This window comes from Mandrillus leucophaeus, unplaced genomic scaffold (genome assembly GCF_000951045.1).
Source record: "Mandrillus leucophaeus isolate KB7577 unplaced genomic scaffold, Mleu.le_1.0 Scaffold629, whole genome shotgun sequence".
NCBI lineage: Eukaryota > Metazoa > Chordata > Mammalia > Primates > Cercopithecidae > Mandrillus > Mandrillus leucophaeus.
This window is the reverse complement of record NW_012106797.1, coordinates 111,765-130,564: the sequence shown is the minus strand read 5'-3', so window position 1 is coordinate 130,564 and position 18,800 is coordinate 111,765. Positions and strand designations below refer to the sequence as shown.

Here is an 18,800-nt window from a genome sequence, read left to right as displayed (position 1 = left end):
AGGCAAGGAGAATAAATGTGAAAAACTTGTGACAAATGGGTTTAGAGTGAATGTCTAAACAAACAAAAAAAAAACTAAATTAAAAATTTTTTTATGAACTTGTCAAGACCAAGCTAACTAGGCCCAAGGTCACTGCTAACCTGCAGTTAGTTTATGTCCCCTACCCCCAGCCCAGGAGACATTGGAAAATGAAGATGAGACATTTTCATTAGTCACAATAACTGGGGGCACTAGTGGCAGTTAGTGGGTAGCTATAAGAGTAGTCCTAAATTACAAAGTCCTAAATGACAAAAATTGTTCCACCCCAATGCCTGGTAGCTCCCTCACTGTGAAGCACTGCACACCCCTCTTTATTCATTAATATTTATTTCTCCTTTCAGTATCTTCCTCCTCTTGTGACTATCACAAAAGTATATCAGAAAAACACATTTTCTCCCTTCATACTGTGATTTTTTTTCCCCCTTTTCATTTCTACTAGTAACACATCTGGAAACCTAGCAAGGCAACAGCTTCATATCCCAGTGGGCTTTAGCTGCAGGAATCTGGCTCTTGTCATTTCCAGGACTGGATTCTCCAGTCCTGCATAGAATGTTCTGCTTTCACTCTCAGACCCAAATCCAGGATCAAGCCAATTCTTCGCACTCACTCACTGAGATCCAGATTGATCCAGGAAAGAAGTAAGTCTGAGCGAGCTGACACTATATTGTCTCTATTGTGACACTATATGTGTGCACACGTGCATTTATGTGTATTGAGAAAAACTAAAACACTTTTTGAATGTTCTTTCCCCCTTAATGTGCAAGAACACACATGCAGTACTCCTTCGGGTATCCATGGGGCATTGGTTCCAAGAACCCCTTTGGATACCAAAATCTGCAGATTCTCAAAACCCTGGATATAAAATAGCATATTATTTGCATATAACCTACAGCACATACTTCTGTGTACTTTAAATCATCTCTAGGTTACTTGTAATACTTAATACAATGTAAATACTCTATGTAAATTGTTATTATACTGTATTGTATTTTAATTTGCATTTTTATTGTTGCATTATTTTTGTTGAGTTGTTCTGAATATTTGTGATCTGCGGTTAGTTGCATCCACGGATGCAGATGGCCAACTATGATTTTTTCTTGTTACTTCATATATCATTGTAATCAGCACAAAAGTATAGAAAAGGCAGCAAAGTTAAAACATCTTGAATGTATTTTAATTTTAATGAGAATGATTTTAGAAAATATACAGACCAAAAAAATGCTCCTACCTCTAAAAGTAGAAAAGCGGATTCCGCTGCCCCGAAAATTTCCAAGAAAAACTGACGTGATGCTACAAATGATCAATGATTCTCCTCTAATGAGATCAATGTACATTTTAGAAATGCCTGAAAAAGGAAATACAAAATATAACTCAATATGCTACATGAAAATAATGTTCTTGCACAGGAAGCAGAAACAGAAGAGAAAGAATAGAAAAAGAAAAAAAGAAAGAACAAGGCAACTATGACTGGGATAGATCTGCGAGACAATCACAATCACCATTTTTATATTTCTATATTGCGCCTCCTGTATTTGCAATGGCAAAGAAACATGGCGATAGCACTGCTTGTATTGCTCATTGTCTCAACCGTACCTGAGTTTCAGAATGAGACAAGTACTTCTCAAGATACCACATTTAGTTTGAATAAACCTGAATCAGATTCCAAAATAACCTCATTTTAGAAATAAGTACAAAATAGGACACAACAATTCTACTCCTAGGTATATACCCAAGGTAATTGAAAATGTATGTGCACACAAAGATTTGTACATAAATATTCATAATAGTATTATTCATAAGAGCCAAAAGGTGGAAACAACTCAATGTCTATCAGCCGATAAATGGATAAATATATGTGATATATCCCTACAATGGAATATTATTCCTCCAGAAAAAGAAATGAAGTACTTACTGATACATATTACAACCTGAACCTTGAAAACATTATACTACGTGAAAGAAGCCAGACACAAAAGTCACATATTTTATGATTTGATTTATATGAAATGTCCGTGGTAGACATAGAGACCAAAATAGATTGGGTGTGATTTCCAGAGGCTTGAGTAGATAAAATTCCACAGCCAAATTTCCATCTAACATCATTTTCTTTTGGCCTAGAAGACATTTAACAATTTTGCAGTGCAGGCCTGCTGATGATAAATTCTCTCAGCTTTTGTATGTTTAAGAAAGTCTTCATTTTGCCTTCTCTTTCAAAAGATATTTTCACTGAGTGTAGAATTCTAAGTCTGTTGTCATTATTTTTGTTCCTCTAAATACAATGTGTCTTTTGTCTCTGGCTATTTTTAAAATTTTCTCTTTATCATCGGTTTTAAGGAATTTGCTTTTTATGTGCTTTTTGTGTCGTCTTCTTTATAATTCTTGGGCTTGCAGTTTATTGAGCTTGTTGAATCTGTAGCTTTCATTATTATCAAATTTAGAAACTTTTTCTCCAGGATTTCTTCAAATTTTTTGTTCCTCCCTCTCTTTTCTTTTAGGGACTCATACATTAGGTCATTTGAAGTTGTCCACAGCACAATGATGCTCACTTCATGTTTTCTGGTCTTTTTCTCTCTGTGTTTCATTTTAGATAGTTTCTATTGCTACATCTTCAAGTTCTCTCATCTTTTCTTCTGCGGTGTCTAATCTGTTGTCATTAACAGTCACAATCATCTCATTTTACTACTTGTTACTACCTTTGACTATGACAGAAGGCATAAAAATACTGGTTAAACAGGTTGAGAGACTACTAGCACATTTGATTTATCTGGTGAAGAAATCCTTTAATTCTTCTCTCACATTTGGTGAACTAATCAGAACAAGTAAGGTATAAGGCTTGGTGTATAAAGTTTTGGATTTGATTTATATTTTTAATAGTAAGACACAACAAGAATTACTCTCCACCTTCTCTTTTGGCTTAATGTGGACCTAATTCATATTGATTCATCGTAAAATTTGGAAAAGAAAAGAATAAAACAAATCTTCTATAATTCTATGATGACCCAGATATAACCATTTTAAAGTTGAAGTCCTTTTCTAAGCATATGGTTCTTTTTACTCAACTGAGATCATACTAACACTCTGTATTTTATTTCTTTACAAGATCCTCTTCCAGATTTGCTTTAAAATAAGAGTTAAGCCCTTACACTCTTTTAAAACAGGTAATGGATAGACAATTTCCTTTTAACTTACATATGAACGTCTACTACATTTTTGACTGGGCCAGTCCACCTTAGATTTAGGTTGCACAGGTTTACAGTGCAGACAGACACCTCATCAAAAGAAACACCAGTAACATTATAGAAATTGTAGTTCTGTATATTATGATAATTTTAGGCATTTGGCAAAAAATAGTTTTTCCTTTAAAAAATTAATGTATTATGACTATTAAATAGAAGAAAACTGTTTTGAAGGAAGAACCATTTATCTAATTCACACACAGAGACAATATGATGCTCCAGCCAACACCCAAAACAAGTGAGAGTGACTTTCCCCATAAAATTAAGTCAAATTTGTCTTATCAGGAGACAATGCTACTGGATCCAGAATCCATCTAACCTCCTGAGTGTTGCTGACATAAAAAAATATATAAATTAAGAGCCAATCCAATACCTTCACTAGTTTTGTCTTAAAGAAATAGAAGACTTTCAGCCGGGTACAGTGGCTCATGCCTGTAATCCCAGCACTTTGGGAGGCCGAGGTGGGTGGATCATCTGAGGTCAGGAGTTCGAGATCAGCCTAGCCAACATGGCAAAACCCCATCTCTACTAAAAAATACAAAAATTAGCCAGGAGTAGTGGCACATGGCTGTAATCCCAGCTACTCAGGAGGCTGAGGCAGGAGAATCACTTAAACCCAGGTGGCGGAGGTTGCCATGAGCCAAGATCGCGCCATTGCACTTCAGCCTGGGGTATAGAGCTAAACTCCATCTCAAAAAAAAAAAAAAAGAAAAAGAAAAGAAGACTTTCTACTGTATTCCCTTTTTTGAAAAAAAATTGAATGTTGAAACTGCAATAAATAACATTTATAGTTTATTATAACCATTTACAGTCAAGAGAGTGCAGAAAGGACAGCAGGAAGAAAAATGAGGTAATGAAACACGAGGTAAATACAAATGGTTGAAAGAATAAGACAGGTAAGGAAAGACAGAAAGAAACTGTACTTACAGGAGCAAAGGGAAAAAAGAGAACAGGATCAGAGTCTTTGAGAAACATATCTACCTTGTAACAATTTAGAACAGAACCTCCAAAAGTGCCTAAAACCTTATGTTTTCCCAGCTAGGAGTATGAAAATAAGAATATCATATGCTGGAAAGGTTGGAGGTTTCTCACTCCAATCATAAGGTAGTATATTTCCACTAAATACAACCGATATTTTAAAATTTGTTAGGAAAATATTTCTGAGTCAAAAAACAGAAACCATAGCATATAGCCATTCATGTTGGTACTTCTGTGTTAATAAAACCTGACTTTTTGGCCCAGTAATCCCATTACTGGGTATATACCCAAAGGAATATAAATCATTCTACTATAAAGACACATACACACGCATGTTTATTATAGCACTATTTACAATAGCAAAGACATGGAACCAACTCAAATGCCCATCCATGATAGACTGGATAAAGAAAATGTTGCACATATACACCATGGAATACTATGTAGGCATAAAAAGGAATGAGATCATGTCCTTTGCAGGGACATGACTGAAGCTGGAAGCCATCATCCTCAGCTAACTTACACAGGAACAGAAAACCACACACCACATGTTCTCACTCATAAGCGGGAGTTGAACAATGAGAATATACGGACACAGGGAGGGGAACAACACACCCCGGGGCCTGTTGCGGGGTGGAGGTGAGGGGAGCGAGCTTAGAGTACAGGTCAATAGGTGCAGCAAACCACCATGGCACACATATACCTGTGTAACAAATCTGCACATTCTGCACATGTATCCCATTTTTGTTGTTGTTGTTGTTTATAGAAGAAACAAAGAAAAAAAAAACCTGACAATAGGGGAATATTTCAGAGTGAAATCATCTTCCACCTTACCAAATAATATGGGAAGTAGTGCAGGACTCCAAGTCCTCTTGGGAATAAGCTTTTATTGAGTAATATATTTGAGTTGCAGAGTATATCTTTACCGCTTTTCTTGAAGATAAACTATAACCCCCTCCACCACCTGCCAAACCTTAGCTACTCCAAATGGAGGCAGTTCTAACAAGAGGTAGCAAGGCCTTGGAATAGTCTCGTTAGGGATCTTTAATGTTTCTTCTTATTGGTAAACAAACTCACCAACTTAGAATATCTACCTTGTGGCTGAGAATTCACTGGAACAGAATAAGAATGCCAATTTTTATCACCTTCTAGAAGGTTACATTTTCTTTGAAAAAAACTGAAAAAGTTCCTTGGAGATTATAATTGGTGCTATTTATCTCATCTCCTTAGTGGTTGTCTTATTTGCACTGTCTCCTTCAAGTCAGTCAGTGCTCTACCTCTCAAAGTGAAAAAAAAAGCACGGATTCTTATTCTTCCGGGTGCACAATTCATGCAAGAAAAATGTAATCAAAAGAAAATAATGTACCCTTATATTTTCAAGATAAGAGAGAGAAATAAATGTGACATACCAATAGTTTTTAGTGAATTCACAGAACGAAGAGGATCTGTAATGCCAAGGGTGATGCTAAAGAGTAGGCAAGATTGCAAATCCCATGAAGCTTTATTGAATTTTATAACCACATATCCAAGTATGATGCTTGCTGTAGAAAAGCTAATTAATCCAGTAAACAAGACCTGTGAACCAATTCACAACACAGTATTAGACTTAACATCTAAAGATGGCATGATGGCATTTACTTATATCCTAAGAGTCAGATCTTGGTTGTAAATGTTATACAATTACCCTGGAAGATAACTTTAAAAGGTATTCTAGTTTAACCACCTGCCACAAAGAAACCGCCCCCTTCAAATAAGCAAGATTCTACCTTATTATTAAAAGGACTGACTCAACTATCTTTCTTGTTGTTATTCTAGTTCAATAGTTCTCAATATTGAAAGGTTCTTAAAACAGAATGCAAATTTCTCCTGCTTCTATATAAAACATATCCTGATTAGTTTGGAAAGTAAATTGTTACTGACATATTGTATCTAGTACATGACACAAATTTATATACCAAGACTCTAAAATACTCACAGAAAATCTCCCCCTTTACCTTTTATTAATTGTAAAACAAGTAGTTCTGCAATAGAGAAAGGGGAGGCCATGAAATGCTTGAGATTAAGTGATTTACAGAGTTTTGTAATTTCTATGCACACATTGTTTATGCCCAAGTATAAGAAAGTATTCATTTTTCAAAATTATCCTCAGGAAAAAAATAGTTGTGTTACTCAATCCTTTTCTTATTTTCCATCTCTGTCTTTTGTTTTACTTTCTGTGAGGTTTCCACAATTTGCCCATTAGGTCCTTTTATTTCTTTATCTATCGTAATGTCATATGGTTTTTCTTCTTAAATCTCTTAAGAGCATGAATTACATTAAGGAATTTTTTAAATGTTAAATTAACTTGTTCTGGAATAAACACAACTTGATCATGTTTTTATTATTTATATGTTACTGGATATATTTGTGCCAAAATTTTGTGTAGAATTGTTCTATGTTTGTGAGTGACATTGACTTATGATTTTTTCTTTCTCTTAATATTTCTGTATAGTTTTGGCGTTAAGGTTAAACAAGCCTTATAAAATAAGTAAGGGAGGAGGCCAGGTGCTGTGGCTCATGCCCATAATCCCAGCACTTTAGGAGGCAAGGCAAGAGGATCTCTTGAGTTCAGTAGTTAAAGACCAGCCTGGGAAACATAGTGGGACCCCCACCTCTAAAAAAAAGGATTAAAAATTAGCTGAGCATGGTGGTGCATAACTGTAGCACCAGCTACTCAGGAAACTGAGGTGGGAGGATTGCTTAAGCACAGGAGTTTGAAGTTGCAATGAACCATGATATTACCACTGCACTCCAACCTGGGCAACAGAGCAAGACTCTGTCTCTAAAAATAAAACAAAGTAAGTGTGGGAGGATTTCCCCTTTTACTCTTGTCTTTAAGACATAAGATTGGTGTTATCTTTCATACTGGTTCACATAACTTACATTTAAAATAGTTTAGGTATCATTTTTTTTTGGAACATTTTTATTTGCCAATTCAATTTTTAATGATTATAGGACTATTTGGGTCTTTTTAAATTCTAGAATAGACCAGCCACGGTGGCTCATGCTTGTAATCCTAACATTTTGGAAGGTTGAGGCAGGAGGATTGCTTGAGGCCAGAAGTCTAGAAAGCAGCTTGGACAACAGAGCGAGACCTTGCCTTTACTAAAAATAAGAAAAAATTAGCCAGGCATGGTGGCATGTGCCTGTAGTCCCAGCTATTCCAGAAGCTGAGACGGGAGGATCACTTGAGCCCAGGAGGTTGAGGTTGCAGTGAGGGGTAATCATGCCACTGTGCTCCATCGTGGGTGACAGAGCTAGACTCTGTCTCAAAAAAAAAAAAAATAGATACATAAATAAATAAAAAGAAATTCTAGTGTAAGTTTTGGCAAATTACATATTTTTAGGAATTTCCCATTTTGTCCAAGTTTTTAAATATTTTTGCTGAATCATAAAGAAAATAAGGCATCAAAACTAGAGGGATGCAGTTAAAGCAGTGCTTAAAGGGAAACTTATAACATTAAATGCATATATTGGAAAAGAATAAAGGTTAAAAATGTTTATGATTCAATTAAGCCTAGCAGTAGGTTAGATATTGTTAAAGATAAAGTAGTAAATGAGAAACTAAATTTGAGGAAATTACATACAATAGAGTTCCGAGAGATAAAAGACAGAGAATTAAAAATCATGGAGAATATGATGGAAAATCTACAACTAATGGGAATTTAAGAATGAAATAACAAGCCTGGCGCAGTGGCTCACTCCTATAATCCCAGTACTCTGGGGGACCCAGGCAAGCAGATCATCTGAGGTCGGGAGTTCAAGACCAGCCTGGCCAACGTGGTGAAACCCCATCTCTACTAAAAGTGCAAAAATTAGACAGGTACGGTGGCAGATGCCTGTAATCCCAGCTGCTCAGGAGGCTGAGGCAGGAGAATCACTTGAACCCAGGAAGCGGAGGTCACAGTGAGCCAAGACTGTGCCATGGAACTCCAGCCTGGGCAACAGAGTAAGACTCCATCTCAAAAAAATAAAAATAAAAATAACAGAGTATAGAAAATATTTAAAAGATAATAGCCGAAATGTGGCTAGAATTGATGAAATATATTAATTCTCAGATTTAGTAACCATAAGAAGTCTTAATATGTATAAATAAAAAGATACTAACACCCAGAAACATCACAGTGAAACTACAATAGTCCCCCTTTATCTGCAAGGGATATGTTCCAAGATCCCAGTGGATGCCTAAAACCACGGATAGTACCCAACCCTATATATACTATAGTTTTTTTAAATGCATACATATCTATGATAATGTTTAATTTATAAATTAGGCACAGTAAAAGATTAACAATAAGTAATAATAAAATAGAACAAGTATAACCACATGACAGCATCACTACTCTTGCACTTTGGAGCTATTATAAAGTAAAATAAGGGTTATATGAACACAAGCACTGTGATACTGTATGCTCTATCTGATAACTGAGATGGCTACTAAGTGACTAACGGGCAGGAGATAATGTATACACAGTGGATATGCTGGCCACAAAGACCACTAAATTTAAAAAGATGACTACTCACAGACCTTTAATGGAAAGGACACAAAATCACAGCTAGATAGGAGTAAGTTCTAGTGTTCTAAAACACTGCAGGATGACTATAGTTAACAGCAATATATTATATAGTTTCACACAGCTAGAAGGAAGACATTGAATGTTCCCTACATGAAGAAATAATAAATGTTTCAGATGATGAATATGCTAATTACCCTGATCTGATCATTTATACATTATACATATTGAAAGATCACTATGTATTCCATAACTATGTACAATTATTAGTCAATTTAAAAATATAATTTTTAAAAAGCTGCTAGAGCAAAACTTCAGGAAAAAGGAAGCTGAATCCAGAAAGATGGAGTTGGATGCAAGAAGGAGCAGTGAGCAAAGAAATTGAAATTGGTAAGCATTTAGATGAGTGTAGAGAAGCACTGGTACCTAAAACATTACAATCGCAATAATAATGACAATGACTAATTTCAGGGATGGTAGTATTATGTCAATAATGTAATAAAATATAAGATGAGAAGGGATAATTAAAGCATTCTGAAGTTCCTGCCTTATTTGGAGGAAGGTAGAGACATTTAGCTTTAGACTTGTTAAATCAAATATAATTATTAAAATGTAAGATTTTTTAAATGTACGAAACCAGTAAGAGAATTGTATTTAGGAATATAGCAATTTTGACTGCATTTAACAGAAAAGAGTGCTTATAGTGTCAATAAATGGAGATTTTGGTCATTTTGTTTTTCATTTTTGTTTTTGAGATGGGGTCTCGCTCTGTTGCCCAGGCTAGAGTGCAATGGCGCAATCTCGGCTCACTGCAACTTCTGTCTCTCACGTTCAAGTGATTCTGCTGCCTCAGCCTCCCGAGTAGCTGGGATTACAGGTACACGCCACTAGGCCCGGCTAATTTTTTGTATTTTCAGTAAAAGCAGGGTTTCTACTAAACCTGACCTCGTGATCTGCCTGCCTTGGCCTCCAAAGTGCTGGGATTACAGGCGTGAGCCACCGTGCCTCAAGTAACCCTAAATCCAGAATAAACAGCCTTATGTTAGTATGTTGGCTCCCAGTGCTCTTAAGGACCCAGCCTCTTTTTTCTCTTTATGTTCAATCATATATAGTGCCTGTTCTCATGTTCACTACTTCACAATCTCAAGAGGAATACTCATTCTAGACCACTGGGAAGGCTCCAGGCAGAAAGAGAGGTAAAGCAAAGAGCAAAAAGCACATGCCAGCTGATTTAACCCCCTTATTAAGGGCTTTCTAGAAGCCCATTCAGCAAACTTTTCTACATTTTTTATTGGCCAAACTATCTTCTTAGGGTACCAAAGTTGTTAGGGATGCTTGGAAATATGACATTTTACACTAGAACTATTGCCATACCAAACGAAAAATTTTAAGTTTCTGTTAGTGAGAAAGAGAGGGAGACTGCATATTGGATAAGCAACCAGAAATGCCTGCCACCAAAAAATAGAACATGAAACTTTTAAATTAGTAGAAGGAACAAAAGGGATAAAGGAAACTGAATTAATTCAATTAATTGAGAAAAGGAAGAATGAGACAAAGCATGGCAAATAAAAGGATAAAATAATATATGAGAAAAAGTTCAAATATATTTCTTTTAAAAACTTTATTTTCAATTTATAAACAGTAAAATCTACTCTTCGGGTGTACAGTAATATGGGTTTTGATAAATGCATATAGTTATGTAATCACACCAAAACTAAGAAACAAGACAGATACATCACTCCCAAAAATTTCCTCATGCTACATCTTTGTGGTCAATTCTTTTCCCCAACCCCATTCCCTAGCAACCGATGATGTTCTCTAGACCTATAGTTTTGCCATTTTTAGAAGGTCTGTGAATGTAATTATATAATTTGTATGTACCCCTTGGAGGCTGGCTTATTTCTCTTAGCACAATGCATTTTAAATTCTTCCTTGTTGTGCCTATCGATACTCCATTCCTTTTTTATTGCTGAGTAATATTTCATTGTAAGATGTTCCACAGTTTATCCATTCACCAGCTGAAGAACGTTTGAGTTGTTTCCAGACATTTGAGGTTATAAATAAAGCTACTATACAGATTCATGTAGAGGTTTTGTAAACATAAGTTTTCATTTCTCTTGGGTAAATACATAGGAGTGAGATTGGTGAGTCATGTGGCAAGTATGTATTTAACTTTATAAGAAACTCCCAAACTGTTTCCCAAAGTGGTTGTACCATTTTGCCTTCTCTCTAACAATGTATGCAAGTTTCATTGTCTTCATATCTTCACCAGCACTTGGCATTAACAGGTTTGTTGTTGCTATTCCAATAGGTACATAGTGGTATCTCATTGTGATTTTAGTGTGTATTTCTCTAGTGACTTATCATGTTGAGCATCTTTCCAAGTGCTTTTATTCCATCCATATATCTTCCTTGGTGTCTCAAATCTGTTCAAATCTTTTCTCTTCTAAATCTATTTTTAATTACAATAAATACTAATGGACTAAACTAGTTTTTAAAAAGAAGCACAAATTATCAACCTGTATAAAATAAAAAAAATCCAACTGTATACTCTTAAAAAGATACCAAAATCTTGAAAACAAAAGGATGGAAAAATTATAGCAGGCAAATACCAAAATAAAGCTGATGTAACTGTAGTAATACCAAATAAAATTGTTTTAAGGCAAAAAGCATTATTTGGGATAAAAGGGAAACTAAATAATAAGAAAAAAATTAACTGGGAAAAATAGCAATACTTGTAGACACTTAATAACAACCTCTATTTGTATAAAGTAAAAACTGACATAATTGCAAGGAGAAATTGATAAATCCACAGTGATAGGGGAAACTTATTAAATTGAACTGAAAAACACTATTGGGAAAAACATAGAAGATTGAACTTCATAATTAATAAAACAATCTACTGAACAAATTTAGACCCCTACACTAAATAGAGAATATACATTTTTACAGCGCAACATTTTAAAAAATCATGTACAAGCCTACAAAGCAAGTTTTCACAAATCAAAGAATTGACATATAAAACACATTCTCTGATTATGGTGTGATAAGAGAAATAATAATAAAACATCATATTTGGAAAATTCAAAACAATTTTTACATAATTAATGGATCAAAAAGTGTAAGAAAATGTAGAACTGGATGATGATGAGTACACTAAAAACCAAAACATGTGGGATACCACTAAAAAGAAATTTTAAAACCTTAAATGCACACAGAAAACAAAAAAAGCTAAAAATGAATCAAATATTAATTTAAGATGTTAGAAAGAACAGAATAAAACCAAAATAAAGTGTTCTCTGAAAAAAGAAATAAAACAGTACAACAGGTATGATTAAGAAAGAAAGAGAGAAGGCACAAGTAACAATCTTTGCAGGGAAAATGGGCAAATCTACAGAAACAGTTGAGATTAAGTCAGACGTGGGACTAGAATCCAGATTCTGACATTTATTATCCTTATCTGTGACCTCTAAGCTTCAGTTTGCTCATATGCAAAATGAAAATGATGTTTACTCTGATATTTACACTGAGAATGCCTAGTCACAATGGTCACTCAGCAAATACTAATTCCTTTCCTCTCCCTTCAACTCTTTTTAGTTAGTAGTTCTGTAGAATGAAGAGGGCAAAACAAACAAAATATGAGATTTTGTGAATTATTAATCATCTATATAGGCAGCCATATTCTCTATCAACATGCATAAGCAAGAATTGATCATACTTTGTTTTAAATGTGATCTTACCTGCCAAAACATATTCTTGAGTATATAAAAGTCTACATCCAAAGCAACCATAAATATAATTAAAGGTGAAAAGTAAGAATAAAGTGAAAAACTTGATGTTTTTAGAAGAGGGTAGACAATTTGGTGCACCTAAAGTAACAAAGACAAACAAGAAATTAGTGTGCTACCATTTCCAAGTATTAGAAATTAGGTTGATGCTATGTCAATCAATATAAATTTTAGAACCTTTCAGTATACAGCTAATGAGAGAGTATCTACAAGGGCAGTCTTAAGGGTCTTGTGGTAGATTGCTTGATCTAGCCATCCAGATAAGTTATCTATATAGACCTCTATTCACCAGAGAATTGAGTGGTTTTTGGCTACACAAACACTGCTTGTGGTGTGCAATCAGTATTTTCAAAAGTGGTATCCCTACTGTTGGTGATATCAGAAAATATTTTTGGTGATTCACAGGTAAGCATTTTTTAATTTGACTGTTAGATGTTTATTTCAATTCGCTTTAGGTGAGGGAAAGAATCTTAAACAGGTACTTGTTTCACAGACATTGGCTTAGGATTTTTAAATCTTTAAGTGAGTCAGTAGAGAAAAATAATTCATAGAAAATAGCAGATTGTATACATAAGACATAAATCATGAAGGTTGTACACAGATTAATGGAAAATACAACAACAACGATTGAAGTGCTATAAATGTTCTCTCCTAAAAAGTTTATTTTGGCCCAATCGATAGTTTAACTTTCATTACTTCACCTCCCTATCCCTCAGTTTGCTCATCTGTAAAATGGAAATAGAGTATCTGTTTTCAATGGGTTGCTGTTAGAGTGAATAAATTAACTCAAGGGTTAATAAACTAATAAATTAATAAATACAAAGCACTTAAAAGAGAGCCTGGCACTTATTAAACACTCTAAAGATGTCAGCTAGTAGTACTGGTGGTATTTCAGAAGATTGGGAAGAAGCGTTTACAATCCTAGATGGGTACAAGCATTATCTCCATTTTAAAAAAATAAAGGAATGAGTGGAGGCAAATTGTTATTGATCACACTGCTATGCAGTTGAAATCAGAAGTTAATACTAGGTTGATAGTGAATGAATGTTTTCTTGTATCTATGGTACATATTATATGAAGCATGTTTTACATTTAATCTGGCAGTGACCTTGCCTCATGATGAACATAACTGCTACCTTTTATAAGCAGGTCCCCCCTGCCCTTTTTTTTTTTTTTTTTTTTTTTGAGACGGAGTCTCACTCTGTCACCCAGGCTGGAGTACAGTGGTGTGATCTCAGCTCACTGCAAGCTCCACCTCCCGGGTTCACACCATTCTCCTGCCTCAGCCTCCAGAGCAGCTGGGACTACAGGCCCACTACCAAACCCGGCTAATTTTTTGCATTTTTTAGTAGAGACGGGGTTTCACTGTGTTAGCCGGGATGGTCTTTCCTTGCTTTCTTTCCTTGTTTTCTTTTTTCTTTTTTTTTTTTTTTTTTGACAGTCTTGTTCTGTTGCCCAGGCTGGAGTGTAGTGGTGTGATGTCAGCTTACTGCAACCTCCGTCTCCTGGGTTCAAGAGATTCTCATGCCTCAGCCTCCTAAGTCACCAGGATTACAGGCATGGGCCGCCCCTCCTAGCTAATTTTTTTATTTTTAGTAGAGATGGGATTTTGTCATGTTGGTCAGGCTGGTCTCAAACTCCTGACCTTAAGTGATCTACCCACCTCAGCCTCCCAAAGTGCTGGGATAACAGGCGTGAGCCATCACCTGGGCACATTTTCCTCTTATTACTGCTCTTTTGAAGCTTCCCTAATTGATGTGTCCTCTACTGTGTGGTTTTTTTGTTTTTCAAATTTTTAAATACCAGATAGAACTTTTTGAGTAGCTGTTCCCATAAGAAAAAACATTCCATGCATTCAGGGATGAGATGGGAGTGGACTTTATTTTTGGCATTTTTTCCTTTAATTTAGTCTCTAATTTATTGTATATACAGTACCTCAACAGAACTGTAGGCCATCTGTCCTATCACGAATCCCGACAGAGAAAGAATCGTCAAAACAATGACTTCGGAATTCTTTAAACACATCTTCAAAAGCCCTAAAGAAATACATGTATGTGTTATTTAAACATGATAAGTTTCAAAGCAATTTAATTAATATTTCTTTTCTCTATTTATTTAATTTTAAACTTCTGAGTGTCATATTCTTGTGGATGAATCACTGACATCTGTTATAAATGCTGTCTCTTAAGGATATGACACATGATGAGGCATCTCTCACAGATTTGCCTGCTTCCAATTTGCCTGCCCAGTGACACATCAGAATAATGTATGGGTTTCTTACTAATGGATCTGATGGTGAGAAATTACGGAAAGCCCAATTTTACATCTACATAGTACACCTTCTATTAATAATTCCTCATCCTAAGCTACAGCGACATATTTCTAAAATTTTCCCAAAAGCCAGAAACACATTTAACTGAGCTCTAACTATAGAGAAAACTGCCTTCATGACACTAGTAACAAAAGCCACTCATTATTCTCTATCTGCACTTTCTTGCATTGAAACCTCTACTCTATCTGAAGTTACTAATTTCATTGCCTCTAGAGACAATATATAAACTATAATACAATTAATTTATGCCTAGGGTAAGATTCATTGGCATCCCAGATTCTGCATTTCCTGACTTCCAGTTATAAGTTAAGCCACATCATTAAATATTAATTGAATACAGAAGGCCTCGACTTACTTTGGGATGGTGCAAAAGTGATACACATTTGGTAGAAACTGTACTTCGAGTACTCATACTATTCTTGTGTTTCATGTTTAGTACAACATTTACTAAATTACATGAGATAGTCAACACTTTTATTATAAAATAGGCTTTGCGTTAGATGATTTTCCCTAACTGTAGGCGAATGTAAGTGTTATGAAAGCTTTTCAGGTAGGCTAGGCTCAGTTATGATGTTCAGTAGGTTAGCTGTATTAATGCATTTCAACTTACAATATTTCAAATTTATGATGGGTTTATTAGGACACGACCTGATAATCAAGGAGCATCTGTATTTGTTATAGGTAAGACCAGATAAAGATATGTTTTTTACACTATTTCTGCAATGCTCTTTACTACTGGAGCATTTGTCTCTACAAAGGATATAGAGCTAGTCCATGGTCATCAGCACCTTGTGATATCAAAAGGGACCAAGGTCATTAGTGAGTATATTAAAGATTCCCAAAGAAAGCAATTTCACTCCTTGATACAATGGGTAAACTTGAAGGAGTTTATACACATTTGTTTATTTGTTTCTGTATAGTATTCCTAGTTCCAGAAAGGATTTTAAAGCAGCTATTTTTCCTTTTTCCTAATCCCTAGTGTTGAATTGTGGGCTAAACCATCTGTGTGTTGGATATGTAACTCGATCTGCATGAATATCATTCTCTATACCTGTTGAATTCTTAATCATTGTTTAAGAGGTCCTTATTCGTGAAGTCTTTCCTAATTTTCTTCTTGGGGTTGGGGTGGGTTATTTATCTTCCCTGAAGAGAGATCACACCAAAAGCCATAATAAAATGGACAAAATGAATGACATCAATTATGTAAGTCATGAATTGTATGCCTGGGCTCTATTTGTGTGTTTGATCCCATTGTCCTCCCCTCGCCTCAGATATTTTGGTCAGGTTAGGTCTGGCCAGGCAGGCAGTGTACAGCTCTTCCTCCTTCTTGTGAGCAGAGAATCTTGACCACACCTTTATAGTTATACTTAACACATTGCATAGTAATTATGTGTTTGCCAATCTCCCCCATGAGAGGGCTCCTTGAAGTTAAGTTGTTCTTCTTACATGTCTACCTCACTACCATGCTCAGCAAATGTTACTGAATACAGGAATATAGAATAGACACTACTTATAATTAAATGAAGCGAGATTGACAGTATTCACTCATGTCTTGCCAGTTCACTGGGCCCCTTCTTTTGATGTTATGTAGTTGTGATGGCTTTCCACATTGACAGAAGGTTCACAGGGCAGAGGAAAGATGAGTTTCAAAAACAACCACCTACCTCCCAAAACAACAATGAAACATACAAGCGTTGTGAAATGTTCCTCTTCAATAAGGTAGTCAGCTGGCTGCCCGCAGAGTAAATCAGGTCCGTTACTTTTGTTTTGTGCCCAGATGTAAGAACTCATTTTTGCTGCTGCTTTTCCTCAGACCTAACTTGATGGAGTGGTTTGGTTATTATGGACACTTTCACTTCTGCACACTGACCTGTATAGCATGCAAAAAGAACATAAGACCTACCAAGACCCAGTTAATCCATACCCTTTCTACCTAAGATTGTGCCACACTCAGATCTGAACATGTCTCTTCTTGTCACAGGGCACACACTAATACCTCTTGCCCTACCTTTTGCTCCAAGAACATTTTATAGGAACACTAACAGCAATGTTAGTGTTTACTCCCTGTACTGTTACATGTATATGAGAGAGGGGGTGCATTGACTGGTGCACTTACCATTGTAATGATATAGTAATGTGCTTTCTTTCCCCATTGGACAGTGAGTTTCTCAAAGGTCAGGGCCTGAACTTTCCTTAAGGCTGTGCACGTAGTATGTAGCACGAGATAGGCTGTCCAAAAATATTTGATGGGCTGAACTATTTGAGGGGAAAGGAGCAAGGATAAATGTTATGCTCCCCCTTCTCTGTGGGTATAAATCATTCTCGAATTCCATTTTACCACTCCCACCCTAATATCTCTTTTTCCTCTCTCAGCACCCTTCAAATAAAAGATGGCAAATGGGAAACAAAGTCAAAGTTGAGTCACACCAGTTAAGGTCGGGAGTGAGGATAAGGGTGAATAACCTAAAAATAAAGGAAAAGACCAAGGTTGAGGTTTGATCATATGATGCCTTTGAGTGAATTAGAAAAAGTCCCCCTTCCTCAGAGCAATGAAGCCTGACAACAAGGCACATGGCTTGGCATGTGACTACCAGGCTGGATTTCAGTCCCAGTATCCCACCTCAGTTGGTGCTCTGTATAGGATGTAACCAATGCGAATCTATGCAGTGGTCCTGAGAAAGATTTGTTCTGTTTTATTTTTCCTTGCAGCTAGCCTTAACCTAAAAATCCTAGAGGTTCCTCAAGTATCTCCAATAATATTTAAGGCTTATCTTTGGTCCTTTGTTTTGTACTTGTTTGGTCTACAGATCACAATGATTCTGGTGTGAAGCAGAGGATGGGCCAGAAAGAGATTCAAAATGCTACAACTTCAAATCACTTCACCTGTCCCTCAAGTAGCCCTTCAGGTCCTTGGCATCTTCAACTCCCGCTATCCTCATGTGTAATGACCCTCAAATTAAGTTCTTCTACAAATTACCCAGATCAGAGATATGTTCCTTAAAGATTAAGCTGCTTCAAAGTTGAAATTGAGAGGAAGGCTCTCAAAATCCCAAAATACAATGCACAGTTATGTTTCTGTTTGCTAGGGACAGTACTACCAACTGATATCCCACCAAAATCCATTTCCATGCCTACTTCCCATTGGTTTCTTGCCAACCTGCTTTCATTCTGATTGGCTGCCTACAATATCCCCACCCCCAATCCAGAAGAAGCCAAGTGATCTAGTTCTGGGGAAGCTTTCATTTTTTAACCCTCAAGCTATGTAGGTACCCACAACTGTTTTAACTGATTTTTTTTTTCTTTTGCTGACATTGTAGAAGGAATTCATGAATTGTACAAGTATAATCAAAGACAACCAAAAATTTTTACTTTTCCCTTCAAAAGCTAAGTGTAGTGTAGTTCCCCCATAGTCTAAGTTAGAGAAGACTACTAACAGCCTGTTTTTCCTTCTGTGCTCAGCTAGCCTTATCTGTACTTGCTAGTTTCACATTCCCTGGGGCTCAGCCAGTTCCTGCTTCACCTCCCTAGCACAACTGCAAAGTTACAAGGTTAATACAGAAACATGGTTTCTCAGGGATGTGGAACATGCAGTATAAATGTAAAAGACTGATCAACTGCCTTTGTTCTTGCTTCTGTGAGTACACTTTCTGCATCACGTAGCTCGTGGCCACTGACTGCATAAAAGGTGGCTGCTTTCTTTGTCCGGGGCTCAAACTTCCCTGGATGCTAGTCCTACTGAGCCAGGTGATCACCTTTTAATAAAGACCTTTCCTGAACTCACTCTGTCCAGTCTCTCCCATCTTTGATTGTCCCGCCACATTTCTGGCGGCCTGTCCGGGATTGGAGACGGCAGGTTTCTGTCTCCTCTGCTTGT

General features: G+C 36.2%; 1 protein-coding gene across 1 annotated transcript in view; it reads right to left on the bottom strand.

The window, feature by feature from the left end:
• Positions 1–16,717, bottom strand: part of SLC9C2 (solute carrier family 9, member C2 (putative)) — a 92,294-nt gene extending 75,577 nt beyond the window's left edge. Inside the window, exons 1-5 of the mRNA XM_012000447.1 lie at positions 16,591–16,717; positions 14,530–14,630; positions 12,547–12,675; positions 5,663–5,828; positions 1,268–1,384 (exon numbers count right to left, since the gene is read on the bottom strand). Coding sequence (XP_011855837.1) covers positions 1,268–1,384; positions 5,663–5,828; positions 12,547–12,675; positions 14,530–14,630; positions 16,591–16,717 — 640 coding nt within the window. The remainder of the gene's footprint in view (positions 1–1,267; positions 1,385–5,662; positions 5,829–12,546; positions 12,676–14,529; positions 14,631–16,590) is intronic.
• Between the last annotated feature and the right edge of the window lie 2,083 nt (positions 16,718–18,800).